Source organism: Megascapheus bottae, chromosome 3, assembly GCF_031878675.1.
Source record: "Megascapheus bottae isolate mThoBot1 chromosome 3, mThoBot2.hap1, whole genome shotgun sequence".
Lineage (NCBI taxonomy): Eukaryota > Metazoa > Chordata > Mammalia > Rodentia > Geomyidae > Megascapheus > Megascapheus bottae.
The window spans coordinates 86,578,639-86,600,319 of record NC_143511.1 but is presented as its reverse complement, the minus strand read 5'-3'; the positions used below and the strand labels follow the sequence as shown (position 1 = coordinate 86,600,319).

Here is a 21,681-nt window from a genome sequence, read left to right as displayed (position 1 = left end):
CAGGGACTTGAGCGTAGAGGCTGCCAGCAGTATCTCCTCCTCTGATGATGCCAGTGCTGTCCCCAGGTCGGCTAGCTGGCTGCAGGTCTTCCCAGTGCCACCACCAGCCTGGGCACAGTGGGCTCTCCTGTTTAGTGCTGGCAGTTGTTCCCTGACAGCCTTCACGGCACGCTGGAGGCCTGTCGTCTGGTGCAGGAAGGCTTTCCAGGTCCCTGCATGAAGTGCCCACAGCCCAGGGGTTACAGAGCAGTACAGATTCTGAACTCAAGCCCCCAGGCCCTGCCCTGGGCACCAATCTCGTCCCAGGCTCTATGCAGTGATAGCACCAGCTGTGCCACCCCCTGGTTTCTGTAGGTTTCTGGAACCTCCACAGCCATTGCAAGTAATTTCAGAACATATTTATGATCCCCAAATTCTGGCATCCATTTCATTTCCGGCATCTTTCTATTCCCGCTCCCCTCCTTTTTTTGTCAGTTGTGGGACTTGAACTCTGGGCCTGTGCGCTGTCCTTGAGCTCTTCAGCTCAAGGTTACCACTCTACTCCTTAAGCCACCGTGCCACTTCTGGTTTTCTAGTGGTTATTTGGAGATAAGAGTCTCTCAGGCTTTAGTGCCCAGGCTGCCTTTGAACCGCAATCCTCAGATCTCAGCTCCTGAGTAGCTAGGATGACAGGCGTGAGCCACCATGCCTAGCTTCCATTTCCCTTTAACTGATGCAGCCCCTCGCAGCCCCTCACCCACTGTTTATCTAGAGATTTTCCTGTCATTCTAGCTCTGGGGAGGAGGAGGATGAGAGGATCGCAGTTTGAGGCCAGTGATGCAGCTATGTGAGACCCCATTTCACACCCAGCTCGGTGCAGCGCTGGTGACATCGCCCTAGATTTGCAGACAGCTGAGAGCTGATAAGCACTCCAGACTAGCCAGGAGGAATATCTGCAAAACCCTCTCTTGATAGAACAAGCTGGGTGTGATAGTGCACACCTGCCATCTCAGGGATGACAGGAAGCTGAACGTAGGCGGATTGCAGTCCAGGCATGCACAGGAGGGGAGACCTTATCTCGAAATAACCAGCCCTCAGAAAGGCCTAGAGGTAAGGGTCAGCGCTGGAGCATCACAAGGCCTTGAATTTAAACACTAGTACTACCTAAATAAATAAACAAGTAAGTGAGTAAATAAGTAAGTCTGGGCAGAGTATTGGTGGCTCACACCTGCAGTCGTAGCTGCTCAAGAGTTCAGACATCAAGGTTCAAAATGAGCCCGGGCAGGAAAGTCCATGATACTCTTATCTACAATACACTACCAAAGCCAGAAGTGGAGCTGTGGCTCAGGTAGTAGTAGAGTAGGTAGTAGAGTAGGGTAAAAAAAAAAGGGGGGGCGGGTGTTTGGCCTGGTGGTAGAGTGCTTGCCTTGCATGCACGAAGACCCAGGTTCGATTCCTTGGTACCACATACATAGAAAAAGCCGGAAGTGGTGCTGAGGCTCAAGTGGTAGAGCTCTAGCCTTGAGAAAGTCCAAGGACAGTGCTCAGGCCCTGAGCTCAAGCCCAGGACTGGCAAAAAAAAAAAAAAAAAAAAAAAGCTAAGGAGCAGAGCCAGGTGGCTCACGCCTGTCATCCTATGTCATCCCAGCTACTCAGGAAGCTGAGATCTGAGGATCACGGTTCAAAGTCAGCCTTGAGACTCTTATCTCCAATTAACCACCAGAAAACCAGAAGTGGCGCTGTGGCTCAAGGGGTAGGGTGGTAGCCTTTAGATGAAGAGCTCAGGGTCAGCGCCTAGGCCTAGAGTTCAAGCCCCTTGACCAACAACAACAACAAAAAAGAGGCTGGGAACGTGGTTTAGTGGTAGAGCGCTTGCCTAGCATGCATAATGCTCCGGGTTTGATTCCTCAGTACCACATACACAGAAAAGGCGAGAAGTGGCGCTGTGGTTCAAGTGGGTAGAGGGCTAGCCTTGAGCAAAAGAAGCTGAAGCTCAAGCACAGTGCCTAGTCCTGGAGTTCCAGCCTCAGGACTGGCTAAATAAGTTAATAAACTAATAATAAAAAAGGAGAGCCACGCAAGCGTCCGGCTCCACCAGCGCCCCTTCCCCGGCCTTCCATGCTGCTCCCCTCGTACCTGGCAGCAGGTGGTGCTGGGAGGTGTCCCCCCTTGGGGTCTCCTCCTGAAGTATGCCACAGTCAGAGCCCTGCAGCCCCTCCTCCACCAGCGCCAGCCTGGCCTTCAGCCTGGCCACCTGCAGAGGACAGGAGACATGTGTGAGGCCCGAGAAGCCCTGCCCAACCCACCCTTGGGGTCTGCCCAGCCCATCCTCCCCATGGGCCAAGGCCTCCCCTCCCCTCCCTTCTTCGTTTCTCAGCACTCTTGGTGCACAGCTCTGCCAAGGGCACCTACGGCTCAAGTCCACCATGCTTTACCTGAGCTCCCAATTTTTTATACTGATACTAGGGCTTGAATTCAGCACTTTGCACTTTTTCTTTTTCTTTTTTTGCTGGTCCTGGGGTTGGGCTCAGGGCCTGAGCACTGTCCTTGGACTTTCTCAAGGCTAGAGCTCTACCACTTGAGCCTCAGCACCACTTCAGGCTTTTTTCTATGTATGTGGGACCAAGGAAGCGAACCCGGGTCTTTGTGCATGCTAGGCAAGCACTCTACCACTAGGTCAAATTTTTCTTTTTTTGTCAGCCATGGGATTTGCTAGCTCTGGGCCTGGGCACTGTCCCTGAGCTTTTCAGCTCAAGGCTACCGCTCTACCCCTTGAGCCACAGCACCACTTCCTGTTTTCTGGTGGTTAATTGGAGATAAGAGTCTCACGGACTTTCATGCCCAGGCTGGCTTTGAACCATGATGCTCAGATCTCAGCCTCCCGAGTAGCTAGAATTACAGGCGTCAGCCACTGTGCCCAGCTTCTCTTTTTTTTTCTTTCTTTTTTTTTTTTTTGTCAGTCATGTGGCTTGAACTCAAGAACCGGGCACTGTCCCCGAGCTTCTTTCCCTCAAGGCTGGCTCTCTACCACTTTGAGCCACAGTGCCACTTCTGGTTTTCTGGTGGTTCGTTGAAGATCAGAGTCTCCTGGATTTCCTGCTCAGGCTGGCTTTGAACCTCAGCTCTCACTCTCTTGAGTAGCTAGGATTGCAGGTGTGACTCATTAGTGCCTGGCTAGCCTTGCACTCCTGCTTAGTTTTTCCACTCAAGGCTGATGCTCTACCACTGGAGCCAAGTGGAGACTTGGCCTTTCTTCCTGGGCTGCAATTGAACTGTGGTCTTTAGCTATCAGTCTCCTGAGCAGCTAGGGTTACCGGTGTGAGCCCCTAGTGCTTGGCTCCAAACCCTAGCTTTTAATCAGACACAGCCACCACAAGGGTGGGGTGCACAGCAGTCTGCGTAGGCAGAAGCATCCAGTTCACTTCAGAACCCCATAAGCAAGGGTCTAAGCAAGGGCCATCGTCCCAGAGTCCTGGCCGCTCTGACAAAGCCTAAGCCTCCCTCCCTTCTCCATGGTAAAATCTGCCCTGAACTTGCTCAGGCTGGCAGGAGGGCGTGGCCACCTGCCTTGCAGAGCCCCAAAGTTGCTGCAGGGCTGCGTTTACCCCTTTTGGTAGGGGCTAGCACTCTGCACATGGCCCCTTGTTTCTACAGAACCCTGCATCCCAGAGGCCCCACAGAGTCCCAGAAGGGGCTGTGGGAGCCAAATACTCCGATACAGTGTAGGAAGGGAACCATGCTATGCACAGGACAGCCACGGTGCTGTCTACCTCCAGGAGTTGGTGCCAGGCTTGAACTCCTGACTCACGTACTCTCCTACCCTCTTGCTCAAAACGCTGTTTACACCCGGAAGGGTGTCACCTCCCTGTGAAGGGCGCCTGTCACCGCGTCCACACTGAACCTGAGAAGGCCCAGGGAGGTCAGAACAGGGAAGAGCCCAAAGGCTGGGTGGGCCAGGGAGACACATGCAGGCAGAGGGGAGGAGGGGAGGAGGAAGGGAGAGGTGGCCGGGGCAGCAGAGGGCAAGGTTGCTGGTAGGTATACGAGGCCCAGGGGCTGTGGCTGAGCAGCTGGCCGCTGGGGCCTGCTGGGGCTGGCTCTCCCAGAAGGCCGCATGGAGTGAAGGGGGAGGCGGGACCAGCTGGGCAGCTTACCCCCTCCTGCACCAGGGCGTAGCAGGCTGGGCACTCCTGGCAGTGACTGCCGCCAGCCGTGAGGAAGAAGTTGCTTCGGCAGTGGTCACACTTGTATCCCACAAAGCCGGGCCTGCACACGCACGTGCTATTCTCGTGGCACTGGGCTGAGGCAGAACCCAGTGGAGAGCACCTGCAAGCTGGGGGCATGGTGGCAGGGGCACTAAGTGCCTCGTGCCCTGTCCTGACACCCGGACCTGCCCCCTGTGTAACTTAGGGGCCCCCAGAATCCCCTGGTGGCCTCAAGGCCAGGGTCCCCCGCCCTTCCCTAGAACGTCACATCAGAACAACAAGGACAACAGCCCCAGACCCAGGCTTGGGAAGAGCCGGTGAGACCCAGGATTGTCTCAGAGGTGACAGGATGGCCGTGGACATGTGGGAACCCAGTGGTGGCTCTTCCAGTCACCCCCATCCTGTGTCTCCACAGCCGTGGCCATGCTTGGGGCCCACCCTGAGCTGCCCCCTCCCCCAGCACTGGGAAAACCACACTCACTTACCCCGGCACCCCTTGGCAGAGAAGCTGAAGAAGCCCAGCTGGCACCTGTCACAGGCCTGGCCAGTGACCCCGGGGTGGCAGGGGCACTGACCTGTCTTGGGGTGACACCGATTCTCCTGGGAGCCCAGTGGGTGGCACTTGCAGCTGTGGTTGGGGAAAGGACCAGGTGTGAGCTGCTGCAGCCACTCTGGGCCCAGTCGGGCCCACGTAGGCGTGTCCAGGAGGGGAGAGCCCTACAGGACACCAGAGCCCTACAGGACACCAGAGCCTTCTGTGGACCCACAGCGTCACGAGCACGCCGAAGGCTCTGAGAAGTCCTGCAAGGGAGAAACTTGTTCACATCCCTTTGTCATTTCCCTGGAGTCCTCCACTGTGCTCCAAGGCTGCCCATCTGTGGCCCCCCCAAAAGGCCATCCAGTGATGGGGCCCCCTGGACCATCTTCCATCCTGGACACCGCTGGGCATTGCTGCCCTGCCACTCACCTCTGGCAGCCTCTCCCCGGCTGGAGGTCGTAAAAACCAGGGTGGCAGTGACTGCAGTCCCTTCCAGTCACATGAGGCAGGCAGGCACACTGACCGGTCACGGGGTCACAGGGCCCCTGCTCACTGGCTGAGCCCCCTGGGTGGCAGCTACAGGCTGTGGGGGCAGAGGAAAGGTGTGAGGAGAATCTGATGAGCATTTGCTTAAACTTTAGGGTTCAGAAGGTATGGGGAGTCCTAGACCAGGCTCATTCAGAGGTGCCCAGGGTCCTGAGTGCCCCCTGAAAAAAAAGGGGTAAAGATCTAGGTAAAGGGATAGCTGAGCAGTGCACCCATGCAACCCCACTGCCCAGGACGCTCACAGCTGAGGATCACAGTTCAAAGCCAGCCTGGGCAGAAAAGCCCATGAGACTCTTATCTCCAATGAACCACAAAAAAGCTACAAGTGGAGCCATGGCTCAAGTAGTAGAGCACCAGTCTTCAGTAAAAAAAAGCTCAGGGAGAGCACCCAGGCCCTGAGTTCAAGCCCCAGTGCTGGCACACAAAAATAGAGCAGCAGCAGCAGTGTCTCTGGAGAGACAGCCAGACCACCTGTAGTGGATGAGGGCCCCCTGAGCCCCCCTGAGTCCTGGCAGGCTGGAGAGGAGGCTGGAGACCAGGGAAGGGTCACAGAGTCCCACCCCACCCTGTCCCATCCCCAAATCCCTGCCACCCTGGGCCACACAGGGTAGCAGCTCATTGGCCAGGCCAGCATGCCGTTTCCTGGGGGGTGATCAGCAAAGTTGGGGAGCAAGGGAGGCGTGGAGGGGAGAGTGCCGCCCACCGCCTGCACAGCCTATCCGAAGACCCTTGGATGGGAAGAGCATGAGTCACCAAGGCGCAGAGTGGAAGACGCAGCATCAGAGCTGCTAACAGGTCAAGATCTCTTTCTAGGAGACAGAGAAGGTGAGGAACCCACCCAAGGCTGCACAGCCGCGCTCAGCTGCTTCCAGTGGCTTCTTCAGACACTTGATCTGTTTCGTGGGGCAGGACAAGACTAAGGACCCCCACCCCCTGCCCCTGTCCTTGGCTGGGATGCCAGGCACTCACGTGTGCATTTGTCTGCTGGGCGCAGGGCCAGGGCGTTCCCAAAAAAGCCCTCCTGACAGCGCTCGCAGTGGGGGCCTGTTGTGTTGTGCAGGCAGCGCAGGCAGTGGCCGGACTGGGGGTCACAGTTGCCCACGGCGTTGGGGTCCACATTCCCACTGCACTGGCACTTGCGGCAGGGCTGGGGGGCTCCACTGATTCCCAGGGGATCCCCAAAAAAGCCATCCTCACATTGCTCGCAGCGCCGCCCTGTTGTGGAGCGGGGGGGGGGGGGTGGTGGTGGTGGTGGTGGTGAGCAGAGACCACCAGAGCCCCAGGTGGTGGCCTGGGCTGAGAGACGGCCACCAGCGCCCTCTGGTGGCAGCTCCTCCATCGGCAGGTTTTCCACATAGGGTCTGGGTCAGGCTGTGTGTCATGGGCAAGATACAGTGTCTCTCTGGACACAGGGTCCTCCTCTGTAACGTGGGGACAACTAGGCCATGACATCACAGGACCATTGAGAAGGCTCAGTAGATGTCACCAGAGACTTCTCCTCGGTACCCAGGCCACCATCACCATCTTCATCACCAACCCATCTCCTTCAGGGCTTTCTAGCCACCTCCTCCTTCCTCCTCTTCCACTGTCTTCCTCCTTCCTCCTCTTCCTGCCCTCTCCTGCATCTTGAGATTTCTGAACATCCCTGCAGTGGGTCATTCTGGACCACTGGACACCTGCCCTGACTCCTTGGTGGGGCCAGGGTCACTGCCACCTCTTCCAACCCTCGGGCCACTGTGTGACTTGGAGGAGATGGTGTGTGGGGGAGAGCCAGTGTGGGCTCAGTGGGAGGCAGAAGACATACTTGAACTTGTACCGTGTGGTTGGGCCTGTCTTGGTAGACACTCCCACCTGTGCATAAATCTACATGAAGGGGAGTGTTTGGGGGCCTCCAGGGCCCATCAGTAGTCAGGGCCCCCCGAGTGGCAGAAGGAAAGGTAAGGGGGCTTGCCTTACTTGCCTAAGCTGTTGGGTTCCGAGGTATATATTTTTGTGTGCAGATACTGGGGCTTGAACTAAGGGCCTGGGCACCATCCCTGAGCTTTTTCCTTCAAGGCCAGCACTCTACTACTTGAGACATGGCTCCACTTCTGGCTTTTTGCTGGTTCACTGGAAATCAGAGTCTCATGGACCTTTTTGCTAGCTTTGACCCTCAATCCTCAGATCTCAGCCTCGTGAGTAAGTAGGCATTGAGGGCATTTTTTTTTTTTAAGCTTAAAGTGTAACAGAAGTTCAACCTATGGGTTTCCCACACTGGCTGTGTGTCAGCGTCTCCCGGGAACGCAGGAGGAATGCACTGGCCTTGTCCTCACCTCATGCCAGCATGCCAGGCTCTGTGGGGCATTGTTACAGTTCACCCTTATGTGTGCAAGCCAGGGGCCAGGCCTGGTGGACTTGGGACCACCAGACGTCACACCTGCCACCCTAAACTAGGCTCTTTCCCACTGGCCACACTCCAAACGTAGGACCTCACACCAAGAGTCCAGAGGTGCATGGGGTGTAGCTGCCCCCATGCCAGGGCGCTGGCACAGAGCACTCACCTTTCTGTCCTGGTGGGCAGTGGGTACACACCACCTCCCCACTGTCTGGGAGGATGGTGCAGGCTGACTGTCCAGGGCATGGGCAGGGCTGGCAGGCATTGGCTCGGCCGGTGAAGGCGTTGCCATGGAAACCTGGCAAGCAGCGCTCACAGGAGGGGCCCTCGGTGTGGTGGCTGCACAGGCAGATCCCTGAGGGGCGAGGCCAGCATCAGATGCCCAGTCAGCAGGCAGGCAGAGTCCAAGCCTGGAGCGGGAACGCTCGGCGTGTGTCAGCCTGCGCTGCCCAGGTGAGCCAGGCAAATGGCCTAACACCACCCCTAACCTCTGCACAAGTAACAAAAACTCCCGTCCCCCTCTCCACCTTCGCCTCCCCTGCAAAACAGGGATACCAATGGCATTGACCCCAAACTTTTGTTGGGACTTGCTGAGGTCTGAATTCAAGGTACCTCGTTTTCCCGACACATGTGATTAATATTGCTACTGCCACTAATAGGCTGTGTGACAAACCTTTCTCTGAGCCAATGGGTGACGTGGTGACATTGTTCTCTCTGTCCTCCTAACAAAGGGACATAAGGAACCCTTCTCCCCCAGCTCAGACCCGGGCATCTGAAGAGAGACAGTTCTGCATCACCTGGCACCTGCTTAGAGCCTGGGGTGCCCAGCAGGGAGGCCACCATGGGGCTGAGGTGGGCAGAGAGCCAGGGCCTTAGACAAGCAAGGGTGGCACCCAAGAGGTCAGCAGTCAGCAGATCCTCTTCTAGCTGCTCTCATTTTACACATAAAGGCTCACCTACAGAGTAGGTGTCCATGGCAGAGCCAGAGACTCTGGGGACAGAAACAAAAGCAACAGTCCCATTTCTTGAGAGGATGCTGTGAATTCCTCAGTACTAGTTGCCTGAGCACTGACTGGGAAAGATGACGAGGCCTCCCCTGGGCTCCACTGGCGATGCCTGCCACGGGCACAGGAAGGGCCACCTCCTCTGGGCTCCACTGGCGATGCCTGCCACGGGCACAGGAAGGGCCACCTCCTCTGGGCTCCACTGGTGATGCCTGCCACGGGCACAGGAAGGGCCACCTCCTCTGGGCTAGGGGTACCAGACACTCCACCTGCTCTCAGGAAGCAGGAGATGGCTTGGTGTGAAAGGCAGAGGTGTGAGGGGTGGAGAGAGGCCTGTGTCCACCCTCTCCTGGCCTCTCCATCAGTCCACTCCTGTGCAGGCGGAGACCGTGCCTGGTCACCAGCACTCTCGGGCTTGTGGGAGGTACAGTTCTGCCACCTAGTGGCCATGAGACTTCCCTGTGCCTCAGACACCCCTCTAGGACGCAGGGCCTGGGTGGTGTGAGCACCTGTGTTCCTATGTTGGGACTCAGGGAGGGAAAGCCATGGGTCTTGGAGGTAAGCGTGGCAGGTTGGTGGCCCTGGGTGATGCCCAGGAGCTTCTGTGTGGCCACCTGTCGTGGAATGCCCCAGCACAGCTGTGTGGCAGGGCCCAGGAGCTCTTTCGTGGAAAGGCTGGACACGGGACGGGTGGCCCGTGGCCAAGCACCCATGGACCTCACACAGAGCCTGATACAGGGAGCTGCCATGGCACTGGGGGCCCAGATGGCAGGGGGACAAAGGGTGGCATGTCCACACACCCAAGGCCATGGCACAGTGTCCATGTCAGTGGATCTCAGGGCCAGTAGAGCCACTTGACAGGTTTTGGGGACTCACCTGTGTTGGGGTCACAGGTGCCATGTTGGTTACAGGTGCAGGGGGCACAGCTGGCGTAGGGGCCCCCGTGGGGTGTCTCCCTTTTGTATCCTGGAGCACAGGACTCGCAGAACTGGCCTGTGTAGCCCGGGGGACAGGAGCAGACCTCTACCCAGGGGGCTGGCGGGGCAAGGCTGGGCCCAGGCTGTGCGGACAGGAGCTGGACTTCCGTCAGGAACACGTGGCCTGTGGTGAGAGGAGGAGGGGAGGGGAGGGGAGGGGAGGGCAGACATTCCCCAAAGCCTTCTTGCTGGCACCGGTGACAGGCTGGGGTCCACACAGGCAGCCCAAGAATCAATCGAATCAACCGTCAAAGCAAAGGGTAGCGTAAGGTACACACACAGGGCTGTAGGCAAGGCTCAGTGGATGAGCCTGTACTTTGCAATCCAGGCCCTGGCTTCCACCCACAGAAGTTGCTGGAAGAGGAGGGGAAGAGAGGGAGGGAAGGGAAAGAAAGGGGAGGGGAGAGGAGGAGAGGGCAAACTGGTGGCTCATGCTTGTCCTTCTAACTACTCAGAAGGCTGAGATCTGCCAGCCCAGGGAGAAATGTCCACGGGAAATGGAGCTGTGGAACAAGTGTAGAATGCTAGCTTTGAGCGGAAAAGCTCAATAATGGCATCCAGGTTTGAATTCAAGCCCCTGTACCAGCACAAAAGAGAGAGAGACAGACAGAAACAGAGACAGAGATAGACATAATTTTATGGACAGCACCCCCTCGGGTTATCAAAGATTTGTAGGTGAAGCTGCGTGCTAGTGGCTCACACCTGTAACCCTAGCTACACAGGAGGCTGAGATCTGAGGATTGTGGTTCAAAGCCAGCCTAGGCAGGAAAGTCCATGAGATTCTTGTCTCTAATTAACCACCAGAAAAAATTGGAAATGGTTCTGTGGCTCAAAGTGGTAGAGCACAAGCCTGGAGCAAAAAGAGCTCAGGGGATGGCTCCAGGCCCTGAATTTAAGCCCCATGACCAAATAATACGAACAGCAAAAGGATCTGAGCTGGGCACTGGAGTCTGTCAACCTAGATACACACGCACGAGACTGAGATCTGAGGGTCACAGTTCAAAGCCAGCCCAGAAAAGTGTCTGTGCGACTCTTACCTCCAATTAACCCCCAGAGAACCGGAAGTGGAGCTGTGGTTCAAACGGTAGAGCACTAGTCTTGAGCAAGAATGCTCAGAGACATTGCCCAGGCCCTGAGTTCAAGCCCCACAATCAACAACAGCACCAACTGAGTGAACCCAAGTGAATCATCCCCACAGGGGATGGGGAGGCGTCACAGACCAGTGTGAAATCCCTTAGGCTGCAAATGCTTTACATTCCAGCAAACAACAACAAGCTCCTTTGAACAGAAGGCAATCTGACATCGGAAAGACCAGTGTGGACGCTGTTAGCACAGACTTGGAATTTCTGCTGACAGAAAATGGTAGAGGAGTAGAGGGTCTAATTAAGCAGCAAAAAGCTGGAGATGGAGGCGTGACTCAAAGTGGTTAGAGTGCCAGCGTTGAGCAAAAAAGCTAAGGGACAACATCAGGCCTGGAATTCAAGCCCCAAGAATAGAGGGGACATGGGGACACACACAGACACATACACACACATAGACCTGGATTCTCAGGAGTTAATCCCCACCCCCTTGAAACGAATGCTAGTAGAGGCGCTAGCAGAAAATGGTCTTCATATCACTGCCAAACACCCTGAGGGAGGCTCAAAGAAAAACTGTTCTGTAAACAACTGGACCCCAACCCTATTTTTTTCTTTTTTTTTCTTGCCATAGTCGGATTAGAACTCAGGGTCTTGCCTTTGCTCTGTCCAGGCTCTCCTACTGACTTTTAATGCCCTCAGTGGGTGTTCTACTGAAGTATGGATACTGTATCTAAGTCTGGTCCTTATTGCCATTTTGGCTTCTTAGTAGATGCTGGGGAATTGTCCCCAGTTCCGAGAACTCTAGAAAATATAGAGGACTTCCCTTGGATCTGCAGCTGTGCTGTGGGTTGTTAAGCAATTTAGAGGTGATATTCTTTGATTGCTCCTCTAGATAGCTGGTTCCAGTAAAACACACTGTACTGGTTCCCACACCATGTGACATCTGTGGGTTTTGCCTGCAGGTCTTTGGGACAAGAATCCACCTGAAGACATCGGGCTGTGGTAGCCTTGAGCTGAAGAAGAGCTCAGGGACAGTGCCCAGGCCCAGAGTTCAAGCCCCATGACCCACACACAAAAAAACCTGTGGCTTGCTGCTCAAGTTTCCACACATCACCACTTGAACCACACCTCCAGTTTTTCCTTTGTGCTGGCTCACTGGAGCTGAGGGTCTCCAGCGTTTGTCTGCCTGGCATGGCCTTTAGATCTCAGTAGCTAGGAGGGTGTGAGCCTCGGTGTCTCACCCATCAGCCCTTTTCCCATGTAGTTATCTGCCTTCTAAATTGCTGGGATTACAGGTATGAATCACTGCACACAGTCTTCAACTTCACCTGCACATGGGAATGAAGTATTGTAATGGTTCCCTATAGTAAAAGAGCTCCCAGACCCTCACCCTAGAATAAAAAGTCTCTAGATTGAGTTGGGAAACTGACTTAGGAATTTGACCTCTTCTTGGGAACCAAGGAGTGAGATAACAGAAAACTGCAGTGTCTCCCAGAGTCTACCCTAGATCCTGTTTTCTGACATCCTGCTGAGGAATGTGTAACTACCATTGTAATCGTCCTTTGCTTCAAAAGAATTGATGTTATCCTGTTACTGGAACCTTGCGCCTGTTTGTGGGTTTTTGTCTTTGTAAGCCCAACTCCCACATCCCTGTTCGGGGTCACAGTGTTAGCTCCTCAGTCTGCACTATGTCCCTGGCCAATCAGCGCCTGCAGTACCTTAACAAACCTCTTCAAACCTCAAATCCACATCCGTGGGCTCATTCTCAGACTCTGGAACAGTATCTGGACTTTGCAGGGGGTAATCCTGGGGCTTGAACTCAGCCTCACATTGGCTAAACAGGTGTCTACTGCCGATGACTCACCAGTCCCTTTTGAAATTGGTTATTTTCAACCTGGGGTGTGGCTTTATGCCTAGGTGGCCTGGACTGTGATCCTCTGTTTGTGTTTCTCTTTGTCACTGGAATGACAGGCATTTACTACCATGCTGTCATTGGAGGAGATGGAGTCTCACCAGCTTTCCTGAGTTCCAATGCTTAGGGGTGTGTGTGTGTGTGTGTGTGTGTGTGTGTGTGTGTGTGTGTGCGCGCGCGCGCATGCACACACAAGCACTGATCCTTGGCGCTTGAACTTAGCCTGGCAGCTGCCTCTGAGGTTTTATGCTCAAGGCCGGTGCTCTACTACTTGGCCTTGCACCAAGACTCCCCCAGGCTGTCTCCCAAGTAGCTAGCATAGTAGCCTTTACCCACTCCGCTTGGTGGTTTTGGTTTCTCCCTAGGCCGGCCTGGACCACAATCCTCCAGTTCTGCTTCTCATGTAGTTGTGATTACAGGTGTGCACTTGTGTACACAGATAAGTTATACCCAGGGGCAGGTCAGAGGTCACCCATGTCAAGCACCTGCGCAGATCTGGAACTGACAAACTAGGTCACCTCCAGGGTGGCCAGGGTGCAATACCACCACTGACCGGGAGGGGGAGCTCCTGGGGCACAGTGTGGGCCCAGAGCCCACAATGATCTGACATTGCTCTGACAGTTCTTGCCACCGGCTGGCCACGCACCTGCCCCCAATGACCCGGCCCTAGCTCTGTCCCCAGACACCATTCCCGAAGCCTTGGCAGGTTACATGACTTTGGATGCCACTTAAGTAGGGGTTCATAACCCCACAACGGAGGCCAGCCAGAGCCAGCCTGGCTGTCATCTTACTGACCGGCAGTGCTCGAGCCTTGGCCACCAGCCCAGATGCCCAGGGAGGTCAGATTGGTGAGCAGGCGCTGGAAGTGGAAGGCAGGCAGTGGGGGACTCGCATCCTCAGACGTCTCCTGCAGGCTGGAGGGGAAGCCATCAAAGCTGGGGTGCTGGGAAGAGGGTCTGCTCTGGGAGGCCACCCTGCCCGCCCCAGCCCCCAGGCAGAAGGGAAGTCACACTTACAGGAAGTGGAGCTGCACCATCCCTGGCTGACCAGCACTCTGGGGCCCAGACGAAGGCTTCAGAGCCAGGGCCAAGCCGGCTCCTCCCAGTCTCAGCCGGACAGGGGGCAGGGAGCCCCCTGGGGGGATGGAGAAGGTCAGCGTGAGGGGCTGGCCGTAGCTGAGCCGCTGGTTCCCCAGGAACTGTTCTGGAGGCCAGAGGGGAAGGGGTGAGATCTTTGCATGGTGTGTGCACGTCCACAATACTGGCCCTGGATGCTGCCTCTGAGCTTTTATGCTCCATGGAAGTCATGGCTCTACTTCTGGCTTTTGTGTGGTTCATTGGCAGTGAGTCTCACAGACTTTTCTGCCCAGGTTGGCTTCCAATTGTGATCCTTGGATCTCAGCCTCCTGACTAACCAGGATGACAGCATGAGCCACTGCACCGGGCTTGATGCTGGGATCTCTGGACGGGGCTTCTGTAAGCCTGGTCAGTGGTGTACAGGAGTCAGACCAGGCAGAGGACATGTGCAAAAGTGAATGGATGGATAGATGATCACACGTGCAGTGAGACTTAAAAAGCAAGGCCACCGCCCCAGCCCCCATCAGGCGCAGGTACCTGGAGCCCTGAGCTCCTCGTCTTCAGGACCCAGGAGGACCCCGCTGGAGCTCCAGCGTGGGGGCTGCTCTAAGCCCCCAGTGCCTCTGGCCCACCAGCCCTCATCTCCTAGGTAGAAGCACAGAAACGCGTGTGAGTGGAGTCTGGCAGGCTCTGTGGAAGCGAGGCAGTCCTGAGAGACTCAGGTATCCCTCCAGCCGACGTTGGCTCACCTGGCTCTCAGGCTTTTTGTGGTTTGGGGTACTGAGGTTTGAATTCTGGCCTTGTGCTTGCTATTTGTGCTTTATTTTCCAGACAGTGTCTTGCTTCAATACTTGGGCTGGCCTGGACCACCATTCTATTTATGCCTCTACTCTCTGAGATGACAGGATACGAAGCCACACCAGGTTTATTGATTGAGCTAGGGTTCCAATAGCTTTTTGTTCTTTTTGCTGCCCATGCTGGCCTATAACCATGATTTTCTTGATTTATGCCTCCTGAGTAGCTGGGATTACAGTGTCAGCCACCGCACCCTTCCTCAGAAGGCTGCTGAGTTAATCTGAAGACATAGACCTTGAGACTTGAGGTCACCCATCTCTAAGGAAAACACTGGTCCTGACCCAGCGTTTGGAGGGCTCCCTCCCCTTCCCAGTGCCTGGAGAGAGGCTGCCTGGCTGAGAGAGCCCCGTCAGGATGGAAACCCAGTTCCCCAGACCCAGGTCAGCCCAGAGCCAGTGTTCTGGGCCGCGTGGCCCCCTTAGGAAAGAGGGCAGAGCTGAAGAAGGGGACCTCAGCAAGGGAAGCCCCTGAGTGCCCTGTGAGGCTCTGGCAAGTTACTTAATGGCTCTGAGCCTTATCTGGAGCCTGAGCTGCAGAATAGGATGTTTCTGGCCCTTTAAAAGGGGCTCAGATGCCTTGGGGTCGTCCAGGAGATGCTGTTGGGTTGCGGGTCTCCCTGGTGGTACTAGGATTTGAACTCAGGGACTTGTGCTTGCTGGACAGGTGCTCTACTACCTGCTCCATGCCCCCAGCCCTTTTTGCTTTAGTTATTTTTTCAGATAGGGAAGCCTGTTGCCCTAGCCAGCCTTGGCCCTTGGTCCTCCTATGTCTCCCGGTAGCTGGGGTTATGGGCGTGAAGTATTATGCCTGGTGTAGTTGAGATGAGGAACTTCCTATTTTTTCCTGCAGGCTGTCCTGGAGCAAGGCTCAAAGTTACCAGTACAAAAAAAGGGGGTTGGCTGGAGACGTGGCTCAGTGGCAGGCAAAAGTCCCTGAGTTCAGTACCACCCAAAGGAAACAAACCAAAACAGTCCTTAGGGAGTGGGGGTGGTGTGAGAGCAGCAGACACTTTCACCCCAGGGGAGAATTCTCCACACTGCCCTCCCAGCGCAGACTCGCAACCCCCTGGCACCGTGCTTTCTGCACAGCTTCCAGCAGAGGGCGCGCTTCCTCCATGCTGGGCCCGGAGACAAACTTGAGGTCCAGTCTCCAGTCATGGCCCCTCCCTGGAGGAGAGGCCAAGGTGGGTGCTGGCGGGGTATGCAGGGAGGTGGGGGTCTGCTGGCTCTGATTTGGGAGCCCCCTGGGAGCTACACAGTCTTTGTCTGTGTGTGGAACTCAGGAGCCCAGGCATCCCAGGGAATGACGGTCGCCAGGGGCTGAGCCGAATCTTCAGGGTGCAGGTGCTTGGGGAGACTAATCTTCATAGGTGAGTAGTAGTCCCCCGGGGGGGGGGCTGAAGCCGGACCCCTGTGGGGGCTGATGGGGGCACCTGGGGACCGCTTACCCTGGTGGAAGTTGGAAAGGATTGGCTGGGTGTGGAAGCCGGGGGCCGTGGTGCACACGGTAGAGTGGCCAAAACAGAAGCAGGGGGCGCAGCCAGCGGGGTTGTGGGGCTGCAGGTTGAAGGTGCCCGGACGGCATCTGTAAGGAAGGCAGGACAAGCCCATGAGGGCAAGGTGACAGGGGCCAGTGCGAGGCTAGGCTATGGGGACATCTGGAAAGAATGCTTTCTTTGCTGGGCACAGTGGCTCGCACCTGTAGTACTAGCTACTCAGGAGGCTGAGACCTGAGGATTGTGGTTCAAAACCAGCTGGGCACTGAAGTCCATGAGACTTTTATTTCCAATTAACCACCAGAAAACTGGAAGTGGCGCTGTGGCTCAAGGGGTAGGGCGGTAGCCTTGAGCTGAAGAGCTCAGGGACAGCGCTCAGGCCCGGAGTTCAAGTCCCACGAGTGACAAAAATAAAAAACAATAGCCAAGAACAATGCTCTCCTTTGGGAATGGCAGGAGACACCCACCCCAGGGTCCCCACTGCTAAGGCCAAGCTTAGGCCACGAGCTCCCTATTTCTAGGTTCTGGTAACCTCTGGGACTTTTTTAGGGGAGGCGGAAGGGGGGTCAATGCAGGGCTTCAGGCCTGCAAGGCAGGCACTGCACCATCTGAGCCACTTTTGCTTTCAATTCCTCCTTCCCCAAAGTTTTTGCCTGGCACTGGCCTTGGGCAACCATCCTCTGGCCCACTGCCTCCCATGCCGCTGAGACGACTGTCAGGTCTGTGGCACCTCTGCTGCCCGTCACCCTGATCCTCCAGCCTTTTCCTCCTGAGTAGTTGGGGTTACAGGCAGAAGCAGCAGGGCCAGGAAGGGGACCTTGGTATATCTGCGAGCCACTGTGCAGTTAGTGTGTGGAGCCTCTCAGCTCTTGTACGTCAGCTCTTGACCATGCCCAGCCGGCTCAGATAGGTAAACTGAGGCTGGAAGGAGCAGCACTGCTCAGGGCAGAAGGGGGGAGGGGGCAGGGCAGGTCTGCATCCTCCCAGGAGCTGTCTGTGAAGGCTGGGGGGCTCTGAAGTTGTGAGATCTGGGTAGCTGGGGTCAAGTGAGACTCAAGGCTGGGGACTAGACACTCTGCTTCCATGTGGCAAATCCCTTCTGATGTCAGACCCAGAGCCAGGAGGAGGCTGTGCTCCCTGGGAGGCAAACCCAGGTTTGTCTGGCCAGCTCCTGAATCTTGTGACCTTTGCCCTATGACTGCAGGGATGGCTCAAGTCTCAACTCAGTTGGATGCTGAGGTTACTGTGGGCTCAGAGTAGAGTAAGTCTATTAGTTCTGTCTGCCATAGGGCGAGATGGGAGAGTTGGAAAGAGCACGGGGCTCCATTAGGTATGTCTGCCTTGGGGTGGGTGGGGAGGGAAGTGCTGTGTCTTCTGGCCTTGCCATCTGGGCTACCCAATTTCTTTCCTGTCCTTCTGGGGTTTTTAGTTTTGGGGGTGGGGTGGGAGGAGTAGATTCTGAATTGGAGAAACAAGCACCAGACTTTCTCAGCTCACGAAGCCTGCAAAGTTAACATTGCCTTACAGTTTTGGGGGGCTGCTGGCAGAGCTGATCCAGGGTGCTCCAGGAAGGGAGGGGGTGACGGGTTGCCCCTTGCCTCCCCCTGCACCACAGAGCTCCCTAGTAACCCCCCTCCCCGCCTCTCCTGGCAGTTCAAGGTGACTGGCGATTGGCTTACCCACCTGTTGCACAGGTTGCCTTCCACATTCTCCTTGCAAGGGCAGCGTCCACTGCGGGGGTCACAGGTGCCCAGGCTGCCAGCGGCACTGCACGTGCAGGGCCTGACCAAGACCCGGAGTCAGGGACTCGGGTCCAGTGAGCTGCCCCAGAGGAAGAACCACCCTCGGAGACCCCCCCTCAGCCCTTCCCCACCTCTGAGAGCCCAGGGCTGGATGGCTGAGGGCCTGTGCGTGGCGTTGCTGCCCTAACCATGCCCATGTGAGCCATTCACCCCAGAACTGGACTCCTCTGCCTGTGCCACCGCTCACCATCCGTCACCTATCCACCCACCATCCCCCTACGCATCCACCATCCAGCCATCCAGCCATCTAGCAGTCCAGTGAGGACAGATTACAAGGATGCAGCCACACACCAAGGGTCACCAGGCCGAGGGTGGGGATGGTGACAAGGGCTAGAGGGACAGGGGGACCCCTGAGGAAAAACCACCTGAACCGAGAAGGGGGCTGGAGTAGGAGTCTGATCCAGGGCACAGGGCTTGTGGGGGAGAATGTTCCAGGGCAGAAGAGTGGCGTGTGCAAAGGTCCAGCCCTCCCCTCCTTCCCCTCCATCCCTGCTCAGGCAGTGAGCCTCGCCTGGAGCTTGTCTCTAAGCCCTGTGCTGCACCCCTACCTGGAACCCTGCCCCTCCTCCCTGTGTGGCCTGCCAGCTACGTGGGGACAGCTTGTACCGTTCTTGCTGCATCCGACCTTCAGGCCAGAGGCACGGCCTTTCTGTGGCACACCGGGACAGACCCCGCCCAGCCCCTCACCTGCAGCCACCCTCGCTGAGCGCGTGGAACCCAGGTCGGCAGCGGTCACACTTCCAGCCGGTCACCGTGGGCTTGCAGGGACAGATTCCCGCATGGTCGCACTGGAGACTCAGGGATCCTGTGGGAGGGAGGGCTCGGGCAGTGGGGGGGATGGGGGTGTGGGGGGTGTGGGCAGGGAAGCTCACCTGCTGGGTGGCAGTTGCAGGGCTGGCATGGAGTCCGAGGGTCCCAGCGATAGAAGCTGTCCTGGCAGTGCTCGCAGTGTGGCCCTGCCGTGTGGTCACGGCAGCGGTGACAGCGGCCACCGTGGCCGGTGCTCCGGAAGAGCTCTCTGTCAAACGTGCACTCCTCAGAGCGGCCACTGCAGTTACACGCTGTGGGCAGCAGTGGGGGAGGGGGTGAGCAGCCAGGCCCAGGCAGGAGCAGACTCTGTGCCACTCAGTCTCCTTGTACTGAAACGAGGGAGCAGGCAAGGAAGGGCAAGAGTCCAGGATGGGGTTCAGGTCCAGCTTGATCAAGGGCAGGGACAACCACCAATCTTCCCAAAGGGGCTACTCTCAAGAGCCACCTGGGCATCACGGATAGACAGGGAAAGCTTCTAGGGGAAGTACAGGCTGAGCAGGACAATGGAATGGAGGAAAGTGTTCTTGGATTGTAAAAATGTGGGCCAAGAAGCCACAGGGCTGGCAGCAGGGAAGCGGGCCATGGCACCAGGTGGGGGCCTGCAATGCTGCAGAGACCGGACGGCAGCCGTTGGCGGCCAGGAAGAGTCATGGAGGTGTGCACAGGGAGATGGTGGGATGGACGGGGGAGGAGCAGCCCGTAGTGGAGGGGGAGGGGAAGAGGCTGCAGGTGTCTGAGGTGTCAGGGTGTGCAGAAAAGCGGGGGCCTGGGAGCTGATGGGGCTACAGTGGAATCTGCAGGCTGGTGAGGAGAGTCATGACTCTGTGGCAGGCTCAGCGTGGCCGGTGTCAGGGACTGGGAGCCAGGGACGGGGCGGAGCGGCAAACACAGAAGGAGCCCATTAGGTCCTGGCAAGCCCTGGGGACAAGCTGTTCCTCCCTGCCCTTGCTCTGACAGCCAGGGGCCCAGACCCAAGGGGACCCAGAGGCATGGCAACTTGAGGCGGGGGACGCCGGAATCAGAGCAGATGATTGCGTGGGGAGACGCGAGGGAGGGCTGAGGGCTGAGAGTCTGGCCCAGCTGGCACCCACGCTGCGGGGCAGGCAGCTCCCACGGTCCTGCAGAATGCTGGGTGTATGGCAGAGGCTGGGGGAGGGGCAGCCAGGCCATCAAAGGCGGCTGGAGGCTACAGCCATGAGGGAGAGCCCCCCTCTCCTGGGCAGGCTCGCCCCCCACTGTGGGGGCCTGACCAAGCAGCTACAACAAAGCCTGTCTTGGGGGGATACAGGTGGGAGGGGCTGAAGGCTCAGCCCCCCCAACCTCCAACCTCCAGCTTCGCCTGCCTCAGCAGCAGCTTGGGGACTCCACACCCCGGAGCTGTGAGTTTCTCCGTCCCTGATCTCCCGGGACACTCACGCAGACACTCGTTGGCAGCCTCGGCGGTGCCCCGGGCCCACGGGCGGTCCTGGAAGAAGGGCAGGCAGAGCTCGCAGTCCACGCCCGTGGTGTTGTGCTGGCAGCGGCAGGCCAGCCGGCCCTCCCCGTCGGGGCCACACTCGCTGGCATGTCCATTGCATTTGCACCTGGACAGAGGGGTTAGAGAACAGGCTGAGGGAGCAGGGCATAGGACCATGAGTTCAAATCCAGGTACCCACCATAACAAAAGGAAACAAAAAGAATGCAGAAACTCACACGGGCAATCCCAGCTCCTCAGGAGGCTGAGGTCTGAGGATCACGGTTGGAAGCCAGAGGGGGTAGAAAGTCCTTTAGACTCTTATCTCCAATAAACTACCAAACAAGCCAAAAGTGGTGCTGTGGCTCAAATGGTAGAGCACTAGCCTTGAATGTAAACCTCAGGGACAGTGCCCAGGCCTGGAGTTCAAGCCCCAGGACTGGCAACAAATGCAGACAGGAGGGAGGAACATGGGGGTGGATGGGGTTCACCAACTGTGCCTGCAGAGAATGTGACCCAGGAAACCCCACATCCTCTCTGTCCCACTCCTCGCGTGTTTATCAAGGAGACTGCCACCCACCATGCCATCGGCCTGGGCAGAATGTACTCAGGAGGCTGAAGCTCAGGAGGTCACTCTTGGCTTCACCCCCCCCCCCCAGTGAAGAGAGGGGCAGTGAGTGGAGGTGGGGTGGGGAGGTGGCTCTAGGTAATTCCTTCTTCTCCAGAGATGGCTTTGCCAGGTATCAGTAACTCACGCCTGTAGTTCTGAGATAGGAGGATCATAGTTCAAAGCCAGCCCAGGCAAGAAAAGTAATTATCGGGAGCCAGGAGTGTGGCCTAGTGGTAGAGTGCTTGCCTAGCATGCACGAAGACCCAGGTTTGATTCCTTCGTATCACATACATAGAAAAAGCCAGAAATGGTGCTGTGGCTCAAGTAGTAGAGCTCTAGCCTTGAGAAAACCCAAGGACAGTGCTCAGGCCCTGAGTTTAAGCACTGGGGCTGGCAAAAAGAAAAAAGAAAGGTAAAAGATACAAGTCCTTACCTTCAATTAATCACAAAAAGACAGAAGGAGGGACCGGGAGTTTGGCCTAGTGGTTAAAGTGCTTGCCTAGCATGCATGAAGACCCGAGTTTGATTCCTCGGTACCACATACATAGAAAAAAGCCGGAAGTGGTGCTGAGGCTCAAATGGTAGAGCTCCAGCCTTGAGAAAGTCCAAGGACAGTGCTCAGGCCCTGAGTTTAAGCACTGGGGCTGGCAAAAAGAAAAAAGAAAGGTAAAAGATATAAGTCCTTACCTTCAATTAATCACAGAAAGGCAGAAGGAGCTGTGGCTCAAGTGGCAGAGTACTAGCTTGAGCAAAAGTAGCTCAGGGACAGAACCCAGGCCTGAGTTCAGGCCCCAGTATTGATACACACGCACACACACACACACACACACAGAGGTGGCCTGTACAGGGGATAGCTTCCAGCCTGTCCCAAATCTCCAAAGGGTCTGTGGTTGTTTTTTTTTTTCAATCCTGGTGCTTGAACTCGAGGCCTGGGCACTGTCCCTGAGCTTCTTTTGCTCAAGGCTA

The 21,681-nt window shown here is 56.6% G+C and overlaps 1 protein-coding gene across 1 annotated transcript in view; it reads right to left on the bottom strand.

Moving 5' to 3' along the window:
* The window catches only part of Lamc3 (laminin subunit gamma 3), a 48,915-nt gene that overhangs the window by 12,736 nt on the left and 14,498 nt on the right, over positions 1-21,681 (bottom strand). The window contains exons 4-19 of the mRNA XM_090329397.1: positions 20,069-20,235; positions 18,715-18,903; positions 18,530-18,647; positions 17,724-17,822; positions 15,993-16,129; positions 14,228-14,335; positions 13,631-13,817; positions 13,410-13,528; positions 9,523-9,747; positions 7,809-7,997; positions 6,238-6,483; positions 5,152-5,305; positions 4,670-4,812; positions 4,134-4,312; positions 2,116-2,233; positions 1-212 (exon numbers count right to left, since the gene is read on the bottom strand). Of these exons, the coding sequence (XP_090185523.1) occupies positions 1-212; positions 2,116-2,233; positions 4,134-4,312; positions 4,670-4,812; positions 5,152-5,305; positions 6,238-6,483; positions 7,809-7,997; positions 9,523-9,747; positions 13,410-13,528; positions 13,631-13,817; positions 14,228-14,335; positions 15,993-16,129; positions 17,724-17,822; positions 18,530-18,647; positions 18,715-18,903; positions 20,069-20,235 (2,590 nt within the window). The remainder of the gene's footprint in view (positions 213-2,115; positions 2,234-4,133; positions 4,313-4,669; positions 4,813-5,151; positions 5,306-6,237; positions 6,484-7,808; positions 7,998-9,522; positions 9,748-13,409; positions 13,529-13,630; positions 13,818-14,227; positions 14,336-15,992; positions 16,130-17,723; positions 17,823-18,529; positions 18,648-18,714; positions 18,904-20,068; positions 20,236-21,681) is intronic.